The sequence below is a fragment of the Oncorhynchus clarkii genome, chromosome 2 (genome assembly GCF_045791955.1).
Source record: "Oncorhynchus clarkii lewisi isolate Uvic-CL-2024 chromosome 2, UVic_Ocla_1.0, whole genome shotgun sequence".
NCBI lineage: Eukaryota > Metazoa > Chordata > Actinopteri > Salmoniformes > Salmonidae > Oncorhynchus > Oncorhynchus clarkii.
The window spans coordinates 90,133,090-90,156,865 of NC_092148.1; the positions used below are offsets into that span (position 1 = coordinate 90,133,090).

The 23,776-nt window shown below is 41.5% G+C and overlaps 1 protein-coding gene across 11 annotated transcripts in view; it reads right to left on the reverse strand.

The window, feature by feature from the left end:
• The window catches only part of LOC139376083 (pleckstrin homology domain-containing family A member 5-like), a 238,970-nt gene that overhangs the window by 66,597 nt on the left and 148,597 nt on the right, over nucleotides 1-23,776 (reverse strand). For all 11 annotated transcript variants that reach the window (XM_071118271.1, XM_071118296.1, XM_071118288.1 and 8 more), the window contains 3 exons: nucleotides 21,043-21,115; nucleotides 9,462-9,562; nucleotides 650-765 (listed from right to left, as the gene is read on the reverse strand). In XM_071118271.1, coding sequence (XP_070974372.1) covers nucleotides 650-765; nucleotides 9,462-9,562; nucleotides 21,043-21,115 — 290 coding nt within the window. The remainder of the gene's footprint in view (nucleotides 1-649; nucleotides 766-9,461; nucleotides 9,563-21,042; nucleotides 21,116-23,776) is intronic.

Consider the following 23,776-nt stretch of genomic DNA (forward strand, 5'->3'; position numbering starts at 1 on the left):
TCACCCGTGTAGTGAAGGCAGGTTGCCAGGTGACTTATTTTGCTCTAATCCCCCCCTCCCCCCCCAACATGACGCATCTATCTCACACACGCACACACACACACATGTTCACACACACAGAACAGCATGTACTGTAGCTAATGTATCCATCATGCTACACCTGCATCGTGTATCCAGGACACACAACAACAACAACACAAGAGTTATCCTCCCCATATTAAGGCTTTGACAACTGCCAGGTTATGGAACAGTGAAGCGCAAGTGTTTCCGTAGCCCTCTAGAGGACTGGAATATGCCGAGGTCGATGAGACTGTTTCCTAAACAACACGAGGAGCGCCGTTAACAGAGCTCACACAACTAACGAGAAAAGAGAAGTGAAACGGTGAAACAGAACAGCTCCTTCATATTTCTATCAATGCGATTACCGTCATTCAAACACTCGCATTAAATCTAGATAATTTATTCCTCCCACTTCAGGAGCTAAATTGCATTTTAAGACAATATGCGCATCACAGCTCACATGAATGGGAAATAGTGTCTCTGTTTTGGTACTACAGACATCTTGAGTGAATGGCAAAACAAGACAAAAACGTCTGTCTGATTGATTGATTGATTGATTGAGTGATTGATTGAGTGATTGAATACGAACCTCCTGATAGGCTCAGAGTGCACCAGGGCAGCATCTGTCATCACCTTCATCCAAGACTCCATGTCTTTGGCTGCGTCTGTGCAGAAGTAGTAGGTCCGCATGTTGGGATGAGTCGCCTGCCAAGAGAAGAGAGGGTTACCTGGAAGAGGAAGAGAGAGAGAACACAGCCGGTTAGTTGACTCAACTGGGATGTGGTGTCTTATAGCCTGACTTCATCGAGTTTCGAAAGCCAACATTGTAGTCAGATCAGTCTGTCTGGACTGGGGTGGAAATTCCCTCTCCTTTCAAACTTTCTTTACAATAGCACCCTCACTATGAAGGAAGGTTATGACCTACAGTACCAGTCAAAAGTTTGGACACACCTACTCGTTTAAGGGTTTTACTTTATTTTTACGAATATACAGTATATATAAATATTTTGATATATATTGTATATAATATATTCTACAATGTATATATATATATATATATATATATATATATATATATATATATATATATATACAGTTGAAGACGGAAGTTTACATACACTTAGGTTGAAGTCATTAAAACTTGTTTTTCAACCACTCCACAAATGTCTCGTTAACAAACTATAGTTTTGGCAAGTCAGTTAGGACATCTACATTGTGCATGACACAAGTCATGTTTCCAACAATTGTTTAAAGACAGATTATTTCACTTATAATTCACTGTATCACAATTCCAGTGGGTCAGAAGTTTAAATACACTAAGTTGATTGTGCCTTTAAACAGCTTGGAAAACTCCAGAAAATGATGTCATGGCTTTTGAAGCTTCTGACAGGCTAATTGACATAATTTGAGTCAATTGGAGGTGTACCTGTGGATGCATTTCAAGGCCTACCTTCAAACTCAGGGGCTCTATGCTTGACGTCATGGAAAAATCAAAAGAAATCAGCCAAGACCTCAGAAAAAAAATTGTTGACCTCAACAAGTCGGGTTCATCCTGAGGAGCAATTTCCAAACGCCTGAAGGTACCACATTCATCTGTACAAACAATAGTACGCAAGTATAAACACCATGGGACCACGCAGCCGTCATACCACTCAGGAAGGAGACGCATTCTGTCTCCTAGAGATGAATGTACTTTGGTGCGTAAAGTGTAACTCAATCCCAGAACAACAGCAAAGGACCTTGTGAAGAAAAGTATCTATATTCACAGTAAAATCTGTCCTATATCGACATAACCTGAAAGGTCTCTCAGCAAGGAAGAAGCCACTGCTCCAAAACTGCCATAAAACAAACAGACTACGGTTTGCACATGGGAACAAAGATCGTACTTTTTGGAGAAATGTCCTCTGGTTTGATGAAACAAAAATAGAACGGTTTGGCCATAATGACCATGGGAGGAAAAAGGCGGATGCTTGCAAGACGAAGAACACCATCCCAACTGTGAAGCACAGGGGTGGCAGCATCATGTTGTAGGGGTGCTTTGCTGCAGGAGGGATTGGTGCACTTTACAAAATAGATGGCATCATGAGGGAGGAAAATTACGTGGATATATTGAAGCAGCATCTCAAGACATCAGTCAGGAAGTTAAAGCTTGGTCGCAAATGGGTCTTCCAAATGGACAATGACCCGAAGCATACTTGCAATGTTGTGGCAAAATGGCTTAAGGACAACCAAGTCAAGGTATTGGAGTGGCCATCACAAAGCCCTAACCTCAATATCATAGAAAATGTGTGGGCATAACTGAAAAAGTGTGTGAGAGCAAGGAGGCCTACAAACCTGACTCAGTTACACCAGCTCTGTCAGGAGGAATGGGCCAAATTCACCCAACTTATTGTGGGAAGCTTGTGGAAGGCTACCTGAAACGTTTGACCCAATTTAAACAATTTAAAGGCAATGTTACCAAATACTAATTGAGTGTATGTAAACTTCTGACCCACTGGGAATGTGATGAAAGAAATAAAAGCTGAAATAAATCATTCTCTCTACTATTATTCTGACATTACACATTCTTAAAATAAAGTGGTGATCCTAACTGACCTAAGACAGATAATTTTTACTTGAATTAAATGTCAGGAATTGTGAAAAACTGAGTTGAAATGTATTTGGCTAAGGTGTATGTTAACTTCCGACTTCAACTACACACACACGTCTTCATGTACTTCTTAAGGAGCGCTGGTCATTAGTTTTGACAGCATCAGTGACTAGTTTACATCCTCCCTGCTTTGAGCAGATGTATATTGTGGGAGAGTAAATCCTGGCTGACAGCAGGTGAAGAACGTGAGAATCAGTGGGCTGTGGATATCCACACCACCGTTCACCCATGTAGGCTATCTAAACCCATGACTCATAAGATGTGCATGCCACTAATATGGAATCAGGACTTACCGTGCAACACTTGGACTGGTAAACTGGCAGCCGATTCTCCTCACTCAAGATCCGCTCACAATAGACAAACCAAGGCATTGTTAGTGTGTGCGTGGAAGACAGCAGAGAGAGACAGACAAGAACACATTGAATGAGTAATCTTTTTTTTCCAATATCCTGTTTACCAGAGCCTGACAAACAAAAGGCAGTCATTCCTTTGCCATCCACAAATTCATTTGTAACAACAGTCAGTGAGGAATAAGGGACTTGTGAAACTGCCATGTTCGCCACAAGAGACAGGAATATGGAGAGTTTAAAGTTTAAAGGGAAAGAAGGATGAGTTTTTACTCACCAATGTAACACAATGTGGTCACAAAGACTTAGTAACTTAGTTGTCACGATCTGGTTGAGTTATGTTTTAGCGTTTTTACATATTTATTAAGTTATTTCCGGATATCTTCGGAAATACCCAGAATGCACCATTTCTCAACGTAATATGAGAACCGGTGCTACCAAGCTAGTTCCAGCTGGCTAGCATTAGCTATTAGCCATACTAACATGTAATTACATTCCAAACCAAGTGTTGACGCTGGTGAACTACTATGTACATGCACTTAGAAGAAACCATATAACCATATTAAAAGTGCATCTCCTCTTTTCCTGTGTGTTTGGTCGCCGAGCAAGTGAGTGTTGTAGTACTTTTCCGTCATTCGTAGCTAGTGCGGTAATACCCACAAGGATGGGGTTACGACTCAATTGTGGCCCAAAAACGAGAAGCTAGCTTTGAAGTGAGACCGGTTTGTCTGGTAAAAATTGTTTTTTTATAATCATAATAATAATAATAATAATAATAATGATAATGATAATAATAATAATAATAATAATAATAATGATAATGATAATAATAATAATGATAATGATAATAATAATAATAATAATAATAATAATGATAATAATAATGATAATAATAATAATAATAATAATAATGATAATAATAATAATAATAATAATGATAATAATAATGATAATAATGATGATAATGATAATAATAATGATAATAATAATAATAATGATAATAATAATAATGATAATGATAATAATAATAATAATGATAATAATAATGATAATAATAATAATAATGATAATAATAATGATAATAATAATAATAATAATAATAATAATGATAATAATAATAATGATAATAATAATAATAATAATAATAATAATAATGATAATAATAATAATAATAATAATGATAATAATAATAATAATAATAATGATAATAATAATGATAATAATAATAATGATAATAATAATGATAATGATAATAATAATAATAATGATAATAATAATAATGATAATAATAATGATAATAATAATGATAATAATAATAATAATGATAATAATAATGATAATAATAATGATAATAATAATAATAATGATAATAATAATAATGATAATAATAATGATAATAATAATAATAATAATGATAATAATAATAATAATAATAATGATAATAATAATGATAATGATAATAATAATGATAATAATAATGATAATAATAATGATAACAATAATAATAATAATAATGATAATAATAATGATAATAATAATAATGATAATAATAATGATAATAATAATAATGATAATAATAATGATAATAATAATAATGATAATAATAATGATAATGATAATAATGATAATAATAATGATAATAATAATGATAATAATAATGATAATAATAATAATGATAATAATAATGATAATAATAATAATAATAATGATAATAATAATAATGATAATAATAATAATAATGATAATAATAATGATAATAATAATAATAATAATAATAATGATAATAATAATAATAATGATAATAATAATAATGATAATAATAATAATGATAATAATAATGATAATAATAATAATAATAATGATAATAATAATGATAATAATAATAATGATAATAATAATAATGATAATAATAATGATAATAATAATGATAATAATAATGATAATAATAATAATGATAATAATAATGATAATAATAATGATAATAATAATAATGATAATAATAATAATAATAATGATAATAATAATAATAATAATAATAATAATAATAGTGTAACTTTGCACTGAGACTTTTGATGCATATTCTAATGTTATGTGGTGATGTTTATGCAACCCACCTTTTAACATGTGAGCAGAATAACGTGTTTTCACCTCACATGTCAATTGCATATTCACATGTGTAATTTGCAGTTTGACAATGTGAAAACACAAGAGACACTATATGTGTCTACTATATGTGACTACATATGTTCACATGTATCCAATATAAAGTTCACATGTTAACACCACCTTTTCACATGTGAAAAGAATAACGTGTTTTCACCTCACATGTGAATTGAAGAAGGAATTTGCCAATTCAAGTGTGAAAAGCTTTAACCTGTGAAAATCTAATTAGCACCCTTTTAACATGACTGGCATACAGCCGAGTTATCCTCATTACATTTCCCTTTGCGTTATGTGAAATGCTTCTATAATTATGATAGAGCTACAGGAATCATGCAGAGCTCTGTTTCTTCCTCCTCTCCCTCAGCTCGCTCTCGCCCCCTTCTCTCTCTCTGAGGAAATGGAAACTTGAGTCTGTGTGGTTGGTTCGAGAGACCAAGCTTGGGCAGACTCCTGGGCGTCTGTGTGTGGCTGTGCTGCTTGGCAGGGCTGAGCCGAAACCCTCGTCTCTCCCTCCCTCTGGCTTTGTAAAGGAACCAGACCAGAGAAAAAGCCACAGCACTGAGAGAGACGCCATTAAATGAAATATAACTGGTTGCCGCAGGACTCAAGAGGCTATTGGAGCGAAACGTTATGCTGTAGCTTCTGCTGCTTACTAACAATGCTTAAAGCAGTAGCGGTACATGCCAAAAACAAGCCTTATTTTTCCTCTCTTTGACCCAGACGAGGGTTGCAAAACTACCGGCAATTTACTAAAGTTACCAGAATCTTCAGTCATTTTTTTTGGTAATTAACAGAAAATCGATGGCAATCTATCGTAACTTTTGGTAATTTATACTTGAATAACTTAAAACATGTTTTATTAATATATAGTATTCATGTTTTATTGTCCTTGAGTTTCTAGTGGATAGACCATATGGTTCAAGAGAAAATAGCCTAATTAATGAAATAAGCGTTTAAATCAACAATGGCCTTTGTTTTAATATATTAGCTCTGCAGCTCGTCACAACCGCCACCAGTCTTGAAAAAACATTTGACAACAAATAGATATTGAAATTAACTAAATAAATAAAACGTGTAAAACAAATATAAAGGACATTCATGATAAAACAGTGACATTAAAATACCAACGGTCTTCACTTATTCATTTATATTTATATCATTTATATTTAGGATAATGTTTTATAGATTTGTCATTCTATTTCTTTTAGTTTTAAAAAAAAGTTTAAAAAAAAATCTTATTTAACTATTTATTATATTTTACACGTGACAAGGCCAGAGATAATTACAGATACTTGTGATAATCTGAAGTACCCAAAAAGGGACACTAGATGGTTTTGTATTAGAGTACATAAAATCCTTGAAAGATACCAAAATACTGGCAATTCACTGGTAAACTCTGAAAGTTTTTAGAAATACAGTGCATTCGAAAAAGTATTCAGACCCTTTGCTATGAGACCTGAAATTGAGCACAAGTGCATCCTGATTCCATTGATCATCCTTGAGATGTTACTACAACTAGATTGGAGTCCACCTGTGGTAAATTCAATTGATTGGACGTGATTTGGAAAGACACACACCTGTCTATATAAGGTCCCACAGTTGACATGTCAGAGCAAAAACCAAGCCATGAGGTCGAAAGAAGGTCGAAATAATTGTCAGTAGAACTCCGAGACAGGATTGTGTCGAGGCACAGTTCTGGGGAAGGGTACCAAAACATTTCTGCAGCATTGCAGGTTCCCAAGAACCCAGCGGCGTCCATCCTTCTTAAATCATTCTTAAATGGAAGAAGTTTGGAACCATCAACAATCTTCCTAGAGCTGGCCTCCTGGCCAAACTGAGCAGTCGTTGGAGAGGGGCCTTGGTCAGGGAGGTGACCAAGAACCCGATAGTCACTCTGACAGAGATCCAGAAGTCCTCTGTGGAGATGGGAGAACCTTTCCAGAAGGACAACCATCTCTGCAGCACTCCACCAATAAGGCCTTTATGGTAGAGTGACCAGACAAAAGCCACTCCTCTTTAAAAAGCACATGACAGCCCGCTTGGCAGCTAAAGGACTCGCAGACCATGAGAAACAAGATTCTCTGGTCTGATGATTGATCTCTTTGGCCTGAATGCCAAGCGTCACGTCTGGAGGAAACCTGGCGCCCTCCCTATGGTGAAGCATGGTGGTGGCACCATCCTGTTCTGGGGATGTTTCTCAGCGACAGGGACTGGGAGACTAGTCAGGATTGAGGGAAAGACGAACAGAGCGAAGTACAGAGATATCCTTGATGAAAACCTGCTTCAGAGCACTCAGGACCTCAGACTGGGGCGAAGGTTCACCTTCCAACAGGACAACGACCCTAACACACAGCAAAGACAACGCAGGAGTGGCTTCGGAACAAGTCTCTGAATGTTCTTGCGTGGCCCAGCTAGAGCCCCGGACTTGAACCCGATCGAACATCTCTGGAGAGTGCAGCAACGGACCCCATCCATCCTGACAGAGCTTGAGATGATCTGCAGAGAAGAATGGGAGAAACTCCCCAAATACAGGTGTGCCAAGCTTGTAGCGTCATACCCAAGAAGACTCGCTGCAAAATGTGATTCAACAAAGTACTGAGTAAAGGGTCTGAACACTTATGTAAATGTGCATTTCAAACATTTCTAAAACACAGTTTTTGCTTCGTCATTATGTGGTATTGTGTGTAGATTGAGGAGGGGGGAGGGGACATTTAATCCATTTTAGACTTAAGGCTGTAAAGTAACAAAATGGGGGAAAAGTCATGGGGTCTAAATACTTTCCGTATGCCCTGTATATCCTCCCTTTGCAACCCAAACTAAACTCTTAGCTTACTAACGATGCTTAAAGGCCCAGTGCAGTCAAAAACAAGATTTGCCTGTGTTTTATATACACTGAGTGTACAAAACATAAAGAACACCTCTTTCCATGACAGACTGACCAGGTGAATCAAGGTGATAACTATGATCCCTTGTTGATGTCACCTGTTAAATCCACTTCAATTAGTGTAGATGAAGGGGAGGAAGGGGAGGAGACAGGTTAAATAATTATTTTTAAGCCTTGGGACAATTGAGACATGGATTGTGTATGTGTGCCATTCAGAGGGTGAATGGGCAAGACAAAAGATTGAAGTGCCTTTGGCCTGGGTATGGTAGTAGGTGCCAGGCCCACCGGTTTGTGTCAAGAACTGCAATGCTGCTGGGTTTCCTGTGTGTATCAAGAATGTTCCACCAACCAAAGGACATCCAGACAACTTGACACAACTGCGGGAAGCATTGGAGTCAACATGGGCCAGTATCCCCGTGGAACGCTTTTGACACCTTGTAGAGTCCATGCCCTGACAAAACATTTCTACACCTTTTTCTCCCCAATTCCGTGGTATCCAATTGGTAGTTACAGTCTTGTCCCATCGCTACAACTCCCCTACGGACTCGGGAGAGGCAAAGGTCGAGAGCCATGCGTCCTCCGAAACACGACCCTGCCAAGCCGCATTGCTTCTTGACACACTGCTCGCTTAACTGTGCAGCTGGCGACCGGAAGTCAGCTTGCAGACGCCCAGCTCGCCACAAGGAGTCGCTAGAGTGAGATGGGACCAGGATATTCCGGCCGGCCAAACCCTCCCCTAACCCGGACGACACCGTGCCAATTGCGCACCGCCTCATGGGTCTCCTGGGCACGGCCAGCTGTGACACAGCCTGGGATCGAACATAGTTCTGCAGTGACGCCTCAAGTGCCTTAGACTGCTGGGCCACTCGGGAGGCCCGAATAAAGACTGTTCTACAGGCAAAAAGGGGGATGTGCAACTAAATATTAGGAAGGTGTTCTTAATGTTTTGGACACTCAGTATATATTGTGAAAATGATGATGCCATTTTTGTGTAAGAGCTTTTTGAAAAGTCTGAAATTGCAGCCCGTTTTGGCGGGATGGAGTTTTGGCTAGCCTGGCAATATCACCAGTTAACAGACCAATAAAAAAAAGAGTTTCAAACCTCCCTGCCAATAACAGATAGTTTTCAGGTTACATTTCCCTCCCATTAGGCTCGTCCAATTAGGCCCCTCACTCGGACCACTCCCAGAGAAATCGAACCAACTGGCATTTTCTACCTTCTAATGCATCTCTCACTTGTTTCCTCTTAGCTCTGGAATCTCAGACATCAAATATAAAGCATCAACTACTGAAGCCCCCCCCCCACCCCCAAAAAAACTGTTTGACAAAAGGATGAAAACAAGTAGTGAGTACTGACCTTGAAGGCATATTTTCTGTTGATGTGGTCGTCGACAGACAGCATAGATATTCGAAAGCTAGGCAGGAGGATGCTGCCGAGAATACCCTCCTCTTTCTCATCTGGAGGAAACAAAACCAAACAGGAAACTAAACATGATATGCAGAACCTTGTTTCACCTCCTTCAAAAGTTTGTTATGTATGCGGCAGCTACTGCTGCTGTGAAACAGATCCCTCTTCCTGAACAGGAGGATTAGGTCATTAAGGAAAGGATAGACCTCTTCCTGAACTGGAGGATTAGGTCATTAAGGATAGACCTCTTCCTGAACAGGAGGATTAGGTCATTAAGGATAGACCTCTTCCTGAACAGGAGGATTAGGTCATTAAGGATAGACCTCTTCCTGAACAGGAGGATTAGGTCATTAAGGATAGACCTCTTCCTGAACAGGAGGATTAGGTCATTAAGGATAGACCTCTTCCTGAACAGGAGGATTAGGTCATTAAGGATAGACCTCTTCCTGAACAGGAGGATTAGGTCATTAATGATAGACCTCTTCCTGAACAGGAGGATTAGGTCATTAAGGATAGACCTCTTCCTGAACAGGAGGATTAGGTCATTAAGGATAGACCTCTTCCTGAACAGGAGGATTAGGTCATTAAGGATAGACCTCTTCCTGAACAGGAGGATTAGGTCATTAAGGATAGACCTCTTCCTGAACAGGAGGATTAGGTCATTAATGATAGACCTCTTCCTGAACAGGAGGATTAGGTCATTGAGGATAGACCTCTTCCTGAACAGGAGGATTAGGTCATTAATGATAGACCTCTTCCTGAACAGGAGGATTAGGTCATTGAGGATAGACCCCTTCCTGAACAGGAGGATTAGGTCATTGAGGATAGACCTCTTCCTGAACAGGAGGATTAGGTCATTAAGGTAAGGATAGATCTAGTTAAAACTATCTAGGATGTTTGAAACTACCTACATGTTTGAAATGTCTTTTGAGACTTTTCATAGCAAAATGAGAATTAGAGGGCTTACATGAGGTATTACAGGACTTCATGTTGAACCCCATTTTCCATCCCCTATAACAGAATCTACGCAACTCTAGCCTGGTCCCACATCTGTTTGTGTCGCCATTGTGTCCCAATGAACGGTTAGCTTTACAGCACAAACAGATGTGGGACCAGGCTAATAACAAACCTCTACAAAAACAAAACATCCTGAAACAACATGTACATAGCTGAGAGGAACATCAGGAGAAAGAGAGGGATGCTGTGATTGTCACCATATAAACAAGGTAGCAACAGTACTGGTGGCAGGGTAGCCTAGTGGTTGCAACCGAAAGGTTGCAAGTTCAAATCCCCGAGCTGACAAGGTACAAATATGTCATTCTGCCCCTGAACAGGCAATTAATCCACTGTTCCTAGGCCGTCATTGAAAATACTTTGACTTGCCTAGTTAAATAAAGGTATAAAAATATGGTCAGAAGAGAACAACAGGACCCAGTGACAGGGAGGAAGAGATTAGCATCTGTCCATTGATGAAACTCCAGCAGAGAAATAACTCTCACTAAGCCTTATTATGTTCAGCTGAGAGAGCATAGTGTGTGTGTGTGTTTTCTGTGAGGCATAAGCTACAGGAAGCCTAGATGCTAACACCCTCCTACTGCATCCAGCCCTACAGGGGCTGTTGCTCTAGTCTCCACAAATTAATCATTGAACAACCAAATAAACAAACACAATGCAAACCAAGACAGTTATGCAAAATAACAACAAGGTCAGGGGCTCCGCATTGCAACACAACCACGTTACAGGGTGCGTTATGGAAAGAGGTTTGAGAGAAAGATAGAAAGAAAGAAAAGAGAGAGAAAGAGAAAAAGTGAAAGTTGAGAGAAAGTGGTGAGAGAAAGAGAGAAGGTTGAGACTTGCTTTGAGTAGTTTGTATGTAGATCGAGGCTGAGAGGTGGAGATGTTGAGGTAGCTGAACTCTGTGTGGCCTCTAGTTGGTACAATACCATACAGAACAGGAAGAAGGAAGACAGCTGGCTGTCCTGCAGCTCCCACTGAGAGGCCTGGCTCCAGGATATATCTGTTTTCTTCCAGCCTGTTCTGCTCTCCATCCTTCTCTCCCTATCAGCCTCTTTCTCTCTCTCCATCCATCCGCCTCCTCTCCAACCTTCCTCCCCCTCCGGGCTCTCCTCTGATTTATTCACCAACACTCGTATTCACACATACCTACCTGGGTTAGGCGGAGCCACAGGAGATAAGGCACCAAAGTGCGGCAAATGAGATTTCAAACTGTAATGATCCTATAATATAGCCTCAGCCTTCTCTTTATAGTGGCTAGATACTGTTCATTAGATTATGGCTGAATCTAGGCTCAGAAAATCATTGATATGAAAGGAATACATATTCTTCTAAAACGAACAGGACTTTTTAAAAGTCCCACTGTGATATTAACAGCCTTCTCTATTAATATGCAATACGTATTAGACTAATCTAATGGAACACACTGGGGATTAAATCTCATCTGTCATGTGCTGTTACATTCCTATCTTGGCCACCAGTAGGTGCAGTGAGTGGCTCATCTAGGGCTAGGTTTTTATGTAGATACATATAGACCCGTGACTATAAACAGCCTTCAACTATTTACAATCCTTTTCCTACTTTAGTTTTTTTTTTACATTAAAATGCATTTTAATTGTCATTTTCTGTCAACGATCTACACAAAATACTCGTCAGTGGGAAAAAAAGATTTGAACATTGGTAAAAAATAAAACACTACTATATCTTCATCAAATAAGTATTCAACCCCCTGGTCAATAATGTTCCAATCGTCTTTGTCTTTCTGAGTAAGTCTCTAAGAGCTTTGGACACCTGGATTGTACAATATTTGCACATTATTATTTTTTAAATTCTTCAAGCTCCGTCAAGTTAGTTGTTGATCGTTGCTAGACAGACATTCTCAAGTCTTACCATAGATTTTCTAGCCGATTTAAGTGAAAACTGTAACTAGGCCCCTCAATGATGTCTTGGGAAGCAACTGCAGTGTGTATTAGGTCTAGTGTTTCAGGTTATTGTCCTGCTGAAAGGTGCATTTGTCCTGCTGAAAGGTGCATTTGTCCTGCTGAAAGGTGAATTTGTCCTGCTGAAAGGTGCATTTGTCCTGCTGAAAGGTGCATTTGTCCTGCTGAAAGGTGCATTTGTCCTGCTGAAAGGTGAATTTGTCCTGCTGAAAGGTGCATTTGTCCTGCTGAAAGGTGAATTTGTCTCCCAGGGTCTGTTGGAAAGCAGACTGAACCAGGTTTTCCTCTAGGATTTTGCCTGTGCTTACCTTTATTCCGTTTCTGCTGATGGCAAGCATACCCATAACATGATGCAGCCACCACCATGCTTGAAAATATGAAGAGTGCTAGCATATACCTATAGACTTCCAGTCATTGCGCTAACGCTACTTAGCATTGGCTCACGGAACTACCTCTAACTTCCTTCATTCTGGACACAGACACATAAAACTGGTATCCAAGAGTTCCTTTGACCCTGGGGAAGTAGATAAAGGGCTTCAAAATCACAAAGTTTTCCTTTAAACTCTTAACTGTTTGAAAGTCAACATTGGCCTCATGGTGAAATCCCTGAGCAGTTTCCTTCCGGCAACTGAATTGGGAAGGATGCCTGTATCTTTGTAGTGACTGGGTGTATTGATACACCATCCAAAGTGTAATTAATAACTTCACCATGCTCAAAGGAATATTTTTTTTTAAATTTTACCCATCCAATAGGTGCCCTTTTTGCGAGGCATTGGAAAACCTCCCTGGTGTTTCTGGTTGAATTCACTGCTGGACTGAGGGACCTTACAGATAACTTCATGTGTGGGGTACAGAAATTAGGTAGTCATTCAAAAATCCAGTTAAACACTATCATTGCACACAGAGTGCATGTAACTTCTTATGTGACTTGTAAAGCAAATGTTTACTTATTTACGCTTGCCATAACAAAAAGATTGAATACTTATTGACTCAAGACATTTAAGTTTTTCAATTTTTATTAATTAGTACAAATTTTAAAAAACATAATTCCTATTTGACATTATGGGATATTGTGTGTAGGCCAAGCACCAAAAAAAAAAAAATCTAAATTTAATTCATTTTAAATTCAGGCTGTAACTCAACAAAATGTGTGAAAAACAGGCTTCCCGAAGGCACTGTAGTAGGTTTCCATGTCACCATATTCCTTTCATAGCGCCCTACTTTTGACCAGGGTCCATAGAGCATTATGTAGGGAATAGGCTGCCATTTGGGACACATCCATACTGTACGTCAGGATATGACCTGCTGCTGTTCAAAAGGCGTTGGGTGTGTTTGATGTCACGTTATCTGCACTACATCTTCAAACACCTCCATAACCCAAAGACTTATTTCCAAGGTTATCGTTTGTGGACTACAGCTCTGCATTTAATACCATCATCCCGGGAACTGCTGCAACACAAACTCTCTCAGTTGAACGTGTCCAGCTGCATCTGTCAAGATGGATCACTGACTTCCAGACAAACAGGACGCAACAAGTGAAGCTGGAAAAAACATATTTCGGACTCTTTATGCTACACCAGGGATCATTATACTAGATTCATGCTCTCACCTCTAGTCACTCTACACCAGGGATCATCATATTAGATTCATGATCTCACCTCTAGTCACTCTACACCAGGAATCATTATACTAGATTCATGCTCTCACCTCTAGTCACTCTACACCAGGGATCATCATATTAGATTCATGCTCTCACCTCTAGTCACTCTACACCAGGGATCATTATACAAGATTCATGTTCTCACCTCTAGTCACTCTACACCAGGGATCATTATACAAGATTCATGCTCTCACCTCTAGTCACTCTACACCAGGGATCATTATACAAGATTCATGCTCTCACCTCTAGTCACTCTACACCACGGATCATTATACAAGATTCATGCTCTCACCTCTAGTCACTCTACACCAGGGATCATCAACTAGATTCATGCTCTCACCTGTAGTCACTCTACACCAGGGATCATTATACAAGATTCATGCTCTCACCTCTAGTCACTCTACACCAGGGATCATCAACTAGATTCATGCTCTCACCTCTAGTCACTCTACACCAGGGATCATTATACAAGATTCATGCTCTCACCTCTAGTCACTCTACACCAGGGATCATTATACAAGATTCATGCTCTCACCTCTAGTCACTCTACACCAGGGATCATTATACAAGATTCATGCTCTCACCTCTAGTCACTCTACACCACGGATCATTATACAAGATTCATGCTCTCACCTCTAGTCACTCTACACCAGGGATCATCAACTAGATTCATGCTCTCACCTCTAGTCACTCTACACCAGGGATCATTATACAAGATTCATGTTCTCACCTCTAGTCACTCTGCATCAGGGATCATTATACAAGATTCATGCTCTCACCTCTAGTCACTCTACACCAGGGATCATTATACAAGATTCATGCTCTCACCTCTAGTCACTCTACACCACGGATCATTATACAAGATTCATGCTCTCACCTCTAGTCACTCTACACCAGGGATCATCAACTAGATTCATGCTCTCACCTCTAGTCACTCTACACCAGGGATCATTATACAAGATTCATGCTCTCACCTCTAGTCACTCTACACCAGGGATCATTATACAAGATTCATGCTCTCACCTCTAGTCACTCTACACCAGGGATCATTATACACGATTCATGCTCTCACCTCTAGTCACTCTACACCAGGGATCATCAACTAGATTCATGCTCTCACCTCTAGTCACTCTACACCAGGGATCATTATACAAGATTCATGCTCTCACCTCTAGTCACTCTACACCAGGGATCATTATACAAGATTCATGCTCTCACCTCTAGTCACTCTACACCAGGGATCATTATACAAGATTCATGCTCTCACCTCTAGTCACTCTACACCAGGGATCATTATACAAGATTCATGCTCTCACCTCTAGTCACTCTACACCAGGGATCATCAACTAGATTCATGCTCTCACCTCTAGTCACTCTACACCAGGGATCATTATACAAGACTCATGTTCTCACTCTAGTCACTCTACACCAGGGATCATTATACAAGATTCATGCTCTCACCTCTAGTCACTCTACACCAGGGATCATTATACAAGATTCATGCTCTCACCTCTAGTCACTCTACACCAGGGATCATTATACAAGATTCATGCTCTCACCTCTAGTCACTCTACACCAGGGATCATTATACAAGATTCATGCTCTCACCTCTAGTCACTCTACACCAGGGATCATTATACAAGATTCATGCTCTCACCTCTAGTCACTCTACACCAGGGATCATCAATTAGATTCATGCTCTCACCTCTAGTCACTCTACACCAGGGATCATTATACAAGATTCATGTTCTCACCTCTAGTCACTCTACACCAGGGATCATTATACAAGATTCATGCTCTCACCTCTAGTCACTCTACACCAGGGATCATTATACAAGATTCATGCTCTCACCTCTAGTCACTCTACACCAGGGATCATTATACAAGATTCATGCTCTCACCTCTAGTCACTCTACACCAGGGATCATTATACAAGATTCATGCTCTCACCTCTAGTCACTCCACACCAGGGATCATTATACAAGATTCATGCTCTCACCTCTAGTCACTCTACACCAGGGATCAACTAGATTCATGCTCTCACCTCTAGTCACTCTACACCAGGGATCATTATACAAGATTCATGCTCTCACCTCTAGTCACTCTACACCAGGGATCAACTAGATTCATGCTCTCACCTCTAGTCACTCTACACCAGGGATCATTATACAAGATTCATGCTCTCACCTCTAGTCGTGGAAAGAGCAGGCGTCCCTAATGTTTTTAATACTCAGTATATCTCTCTATTATACATGGGAACACAATGGAGAGGTCGACCGACTGGTGCATTCAAAATAACCTGAAACTCAACACATACAAAACAGTGAAGATGGTTGACTTCAGAAAACGCCCACACTACCCCTCGGAATCGGAATCATTCAACTTCCTGGGGGTTAGCACGGCTGAATCCTTCAACTTCCTGTGGGGTTAGCACGGCTGAATCATTCAACTTCCTGTCTCTAATGGGAGGACAGCATCACAGCCTCTAGTGGGAGGACAGCATCACAGCCTCTAGTGGGAGGACAGTATCATAGCCTCTAGTGGGAGGACAGTATCAAAGCCTCTAGTGGAGGACAGCATCACAGCCTCTAGTGGGAGGACAGCATCACAGCCTGTAGTGGGAGGACAGCATCACAGCCTCTAGTGGGAGGACAGCATCACAGACTCTAATGGGAGGACAGCATCACAGTCTCTAATGGGAGGACAGCAACACATCATCTAGTGGGAGGACAGTATCACAGCCTCTAGTGGGAGGACAGCATCACAGCCTCTAATGGGAGGACAGCATCACATACTCTAGTGGGAGGACAGCATCACAGACTATAGTGGGAGGACAGCATCACAGCCTCTACCGGGAGACAGCATCACAGCCTCTAGTGGGAGGACAGCATCACAGCCTCTAGTGGGAGGACAGTATCATAGCCTCTAGTGGGAGGACAGCATCACATCCTCTAGTGGGAGGACAGTATCAAAGCCTCTAGTGAAGGACAGCATCACAGCCTCTAGTGGGAGGACAGCATCACAGCCTGTAGTGGGAGGACAGCATCACAGCCTCTACCGGGAGGACAGCATCACAGCCTCTACCGGGAGGACAGCATCACAGCCTCTAGTGGGAGGACAGCATCACCACCTCTAGTGGGAGGACAGCATCACAGTCTTTAATGGGAGGACAGCATCACAGCCTCTAGTGGGAGGACAACATCACAGCCTCTAGTGGGAGGACACCATCACAGCCTCTAGCGGGAGGACAGCATCACAGCCTCTAGTGAGAGGACACCATTACAGCGTTCACCAAGAAGACACACCAGCTGATGTACTACTTACAGCAGCTGAAAAAACTCTAAATCTTCCAGTCAATCCTGATCCGGTTTTACGCATCATTCGTTGAGTCCATCTTCACCTCCTCCATCACCGTCTGGTCTCTGGTCTCTGTCTGCGTGTGCCCGCTGCAAGTGCAGACAGCAACGCATTGACCGGTCTGCAGACAGGGTCAATCGGCTGTTACCTGCCCTTCATCGAGGTCCCGTCACGATTCCAGGGCAAGGAAGCGTGCAGGAAAGATCATCTCTTTCCCTGCTTCTCTGTCAGTGTCCCAGTCCAGATTGGGGTGTTTTCTGTTCATAAACACAATGATTTAAAATGGGGCTTCCTCCTTCTCTCATAGTGTCCAGCCAACAGGGAACAGCAGCACAACGTGTGCTACTGACTGTCCATTTGATCTGCTATTGACTGAATTCTCTCTCACGCTCTAACAAATGGTCAGATCCATTAAATATTGACACAGCTGTTCAGAGAGTTTGAGAGTCTCTTTCCTCCCAAAAAGGCCACACTGGCTGTAAATTAATGATCCGGGTTAAGTAGCTACAGTACAGAAGGTCCTTTTCACACAACTAAGCCGAGCCGAGCCAAACCAAGCTGTACTGAGCTGGCCTGGTGACGCATCCACCATAGTCACTGGAGCTGTGCTGCAAAGGACAATGTAGAAAGAAAATATCAGAGCCAGTACCATACGAATGGGGACTGCACTGTAGTGTGAATCAAGCATCGGTCTGCTGTTGGCTCTAGAGTCTAGCTGTAACTGTGGCCCTGAAGCCCATCCAGACAGATAGCTGCTCTCTTTGTGTGGACATACATCATTATGCTGAGCACTGAGATGACACGTCTGTGTTATTCCTGATGTCCGTCTGCCCTCCCTCCGCTTTCCTTTTCAGTCCCTGACAGACAAAACCCTGGGTGGCGAGCAGTGGAAAATGCTGTGGCCAGACAGACATGGGGGTGCGGGGGCGGGGGGTGTTTACACGTCGGCATAGTGGAGGACCGGCATAGAGGTTATGAACTCTGTGCCCCCATCGAAGCGCTTGACTGACTTCTGCCACTGTCGAGTGTGTGTCTGTGTGTGCACGCATGTGTTACAAAGCTATGCTATAAACACAGAGACATGGCTAAATGGCAGCATCACAACACCAGGAAGCAATGTGAAGGTCACACCACAGGTGGCCGTAGACATGCCTGTTAATAGATTCAAGACACCATGAACAAAATGCCTCTTCTTGTACCACAAATTCACAGATTCCCAACATGGGAAAAACACACCATAGCTCTGAGTTCTATCTTATTCCATCCTTCAGGGAATCAAGGTCGTACGGACTGGGCCTAAAAATCATGTCTCTATTTTTTCAAACTTATGGGCCATTCACGATATACGTACTGCTCATTTTTTGTTTTTTTATAAAATATAAATATAAACCTTCCACAACCATCAGACCCACGAATAATTGTATTATTTTATCAAAATAGTTGAACCTGCTTTTACCAATATATATATATTTTTTTTCACCTTTATTTAACCAGGTAGGCCAGTTGAGAACAAGTTCTCATTTACAACTGTGACCTGGCCAAGATAAAGCAAAGCAGTTTGACACAAACAACAACACAGATGGAATAAACAAAGAGTACAGTCAATATTACAGTAGAAAAAAAGAAAACAAAAAGTCTATATACAGTGAGTGCAAATGAGGTAAGAAAAGGAAATGAATAGGCCATGGTGGCGAAGTAATTACAATATAGCAATTAAACACTGGAATGGTAGATGTGCAGAAGATGAATCTGCAGGTAGAGATACTGGGGTGCAAAGGAGCAAGATAAATAAATAAATACAGTATGGGGATGAGGTAGGTAGATAGATGGGCTGTTTACAGATGGGCTATGTACAGGTGCAGTGATCTGTGAGCTTCTCTGACAGCTGGTGCTTAAAGCTAGCGAGGGAGATATAGGTCACCAGCTTCAGAGATTTTTGCAGTTTGTTCCAGTCATTGGCAGCAGAGACCAAAGGAGGAATTGGCTTTGGGGGTGACCAGTGAGATATACCTGCTGGAGTGCGTGCTACGAGTGGGTGCTGCTATGGTGACCAGTGAGCTGAGATAAGGCGGGGCTTTACCTAGCAGCAGAGACATGTAGATAACTTGTAGCCAGTGGGTTTGGCGACGAGTATGAAGCGAGGGCCAACCAACGAGAGCAAACAGGTCGCAATGGTGGGTAATGTATGGGGCTTTGGTGACAAAACGGATGGCACTGTGATAGACTGCATCCAATTTGTTGAGGAGAGTGTTGGAGACTATTTTATAGATGACATCACCGAAGTCGAGGATCGGTAGGATGGTCAGTTTTACGAGGGTATGTTTGGCAGCACGTGTGAAGGATGCTTTGTTGCGAAATAGGAAGCCGATTCTAGATTTCATTTTGTATTGGAGATGCTTAATGTGAGTCTGGAAGGAGAGTTTACAGTCTAACCAGACACCTAGGTATTTGTAGTTGTCCACATGTCAGAACCGTTCAGAGTAGTGATGCTGGACGGGCGAGCAGGTGTGGGCAGTGATCGGTTGAATAGCATGCATTTAGTTATACTTGCATTTAAGAGCAGTTGGAGGCCACGGAAGGAGAGTTGTATGGCATGAAAATTCCCTTTTTGTTACAAATGTAACCAGAACCCTGCATAATGCACTTTCACTAATGACCAACGTCTTGCAGCAGACATTATAGAAAATGAACACAGGTCTTAAACAATCCGTCTCCAGCTGTTAGTCTGTCCACTTTGTTCACATGTTGAAATCAAGTGGCCTACCTTGTTGCAAATTCCTTATATAATTGTGTTTATTGCTTATTGGACATTTATAAAACACATACAATGGAGGATAACCGTCTGTGGCTAAAATGCTACTGGTGGTACGTGGTGCCACAACAAACTGAGCATTCATTTTCCTGAATAAATGTTCATTGATACTCCTGTTTTAGTTGTGTCTGTTCTGCACACAGTTTGAGGAGTTCAGACATAAAACAGGTATCATTATTCAGGCGATCTTCTCCTCTATTACAGTATAATAATGTCTCCATGTGTTGTGTTTCGGGTGTCCATATGACCCATTCTATTGGACCAAACCACAAATGCAAATAGTGAGTCTAAATCGCCTGTCAGAAATGGAGAATTGATATGTTAACTTTGTTGGCATGAGTGGCAGGGGGAGTGGCTTGGTGTGTCTGTAGGAAACAGAGAGGAAGAGACAAAGCGAGAGGTTTCACTCACCAACATGTGTTTCTATGGGGGTTTATTTTGGACCTAAGCTTGTCGCCTGCCTTCCCGCCTTTGGGACAACAACTCCCATTGTTAGGGTGGAGACATGAGCATCTTGTCATTATATACACATCTCTGGTGTAAACGGGAAGGTGCACACAGCACAGAAGGAGCGAAGGAAATGAGACCAAAATGACAACAAGAGGACATAAAACGCTCATAAATATATATATATATATATATATAAAATACATTTGTTATACTTGCAATACAGGCATTTGGAATATCACGCAAAAACATACAAAAACATACAACTGTTTGGTGTTCAGGTACACGGACATCACTCACCTCTGTAGTAGTACAGACACATATCAGACAGCACAAACCACCTCTTCTTCCATAGCTTCATCCCCGTGCTGTCCTGAAACAACATCAGAAACAGACAGTCAGAAACTACGTCTTTATGAGGACATAAACCCCCCCCCCAAAAAAAAAAAAAAAAAAATATTTAGGACCCCCAAAATATTTCACAATTTTGTTGTAACCCTGAACTAGCTCTTCTTTCAACAAGTAGTCAAAAGCTTGATGAAATAGTTGAATATATGGAATGGCTGTGGATCCCCATGGAGAGGTTTGAGAAACTACCACACTTTCGGTAGACACTAACTTTACTGATGCAGGTTAGCAACCAATATAAAAAGACGAACGTCTTCAATGTTGAGATTTTCAGATTTCTTTTCTCGTTCTAAAGACTAGAAACTAGGATCACCAGACAGTCATCTGCTGTTCGTATGATTTAGTTCATGGTACAAGATGAAGAAGACAAATAAAGACTGTTGTACACTCCAGATGTGATTACAAGGAAAACATCCTTCCCTTAAGACAGGGAGCATTGCATTGCATTGTTCTGTATTGTTCACAGACACACACATACACACCAGTGGAGGCTGCTGAGGGGACGACAGCTCATTATAATGGCTGGAACGGAGCAAATGGAATGGCAACATGGAAACCATGTCTCTGACGTATTTGATACCATTCCACATATTCTGCTCCAGCCATTACCACGAGCCTGTCATACCCAATTAAGATGCCACCAACCTCGGGTGATACACAAACACAGTTATGAACAATAAATTGTGACTGAGTGGGTATGGGAGGGAAGGGGGAGGTAAGGGAGGGGAACGGGGTGAGGGAGAGGATGAGGGAGGGGAACGGGATGAGGGAGAGGAAGAGGGAGGTGAGGGAGTGGAATGGGATGAGGGAAGGGGAGAGGGAGGTGAGGGAGGGGAACGGGGTGAGGGAGAGGAAGAGGGAGGGAACTGGCTGAGGGAGGGGAACGGGGTGATGGAGAGGAACAGGGAGGTGAGGGAGGGGAACAGGGTGAGGGAGAGGGAGGTGAGGGAGGGGAACAGGGTGAGGGAGACGGAGGTGAGGGAGGGGAACGGGCTGCCGAAGCAGCAGCTACTCTTCCTGGGGTCCACAAAACACACACAACATGACAAGCAAATAAACACTGATTTAAAATGCAACTACATACAAACAATACAACAACAAAAAAATAGTACAAACAATACAACAACAAATAATGTGTCTGTGTGTCAGTGTTAGTGTGTCTGTGTGTCAGTGTTAGTGTTAGTGTGTCTGTGTGTCTGTGTGTCAGTGTTAGTGTTAGTGTGTCTGTGTGTCAGTGTTAGTGTTAGTGTGTCTGTGTGTCTGTGTGTCAGTGTTAGTGTGTCTGTGTGTCAGTGTTAGTGTTAGTGTGTCTGTGTGTCTGTGTGTCAGTGTTAGTGTTAGTGTGTCTGTGTGTCAGTGTTAGTGTTAGTGTGTCTGTGTGTCTGTGTGTCAGTGTTAGTGTGTCTGTGTGTCAGTGTTAGTGTGTCTGTGTGTCAGTGTTAGTGTGTCTGTGTGTCAGTGTTAGTGTGTCTGTGTGTCAGTGTTAGTGTGTCTGTGTGTCAGTGTTAGTGTGTCTGTGTGTCAGTGTTAGTGTGTCTGTGTGTCAGTGTTACTGTGGCTGTGTGTCTGTGTGTCTGTGTGTCTGTGTGTCAGTGTTACTGTGGCTGTGTGTCTGTGTGTCTGTGTGTCAGTGTTAGTGTGGCTGTGTGTCAGTGTTAGTGTGTCTGTGTGTCAGTGTTAGTGTGTCTGTGTGTCAGTGTTACTGTGGCTGTGTGTCAGTGTTAGTGTGTCTGTGTGTCAGTGTTACTGTGGCTGTGTGTCTGTGTGTCAGTGTGTCTGTGTGTCAGTGTTAGTGTGTCTGTGTGTCAGTGTTACTGTGGCTGTGTGTCAGTGTTAGTGTGTCTGTGTGTCAGTGTTACTGTGGCTGTGTGTCAGTGTTAGTGTTAGTGTGTCTGTGTGTCTGTGTGTCAGTGTTACTGTGGCTGTGTGTCAGTGTTAGTGTGTCTGTGTGTCAGTGTTACTGTGGCTGTGTGTCAGTGTTAGTGTGTCTGTGTGTCAGTGTTACTGTGGCTGTGTGTCAGTGTTAGTGTGTCTGTGTGTCTGTGTGTCAGTGTTACTGTGGCTGTGTGTCAGTGTTACTGTGGCTGTGTGTCAGTGTTAGTGTGTCTGTGTGTCAGTGTTACTGTGGCTGTGTGTCAGTGTTACTGTGGCTGTGTGTCAATGTTAGTGTGTCTGTGTGTCAGTGTTAGTGTGTCTGTGTGTCAGTGTTACTGTGTCTGTGTGTCAATGTTAGTGTGTCTGTGTGTCAGTGTTACTGTGGCTGTGTGTCAGTGTTAGTGTGTCTGTGTGTCAGTGTTAGTGTGTCTGTGTGTCAGTGTTACTGTGTCTGTGTGTCAGTGTTAGTGTGGCTGTGTGTCAGTGTTACTGTGGCTGTGTGTCAGTGTTAGTGTGTCTGTGTGTCAGTGTTAGTGTGTCTGTGTGTCAGTGTTAGTGTGTCTGTGTGTCAGTGTTACTGTGGCTGTGTGTCAGTGTTACTGTGGCTGTGTGTCAGTGTTAGTGTGTCTGTGTGTCAGTGTTACTGTGGCTGTGTGTCAGTGTTACTGTGGCTGTGTGTCAGTGTTACTGTGGCTGTGTGTCAGTGTTACTGTGGCTGTGTGTCAGTGTTAGTGTGTCTGTGTGTCAGTGT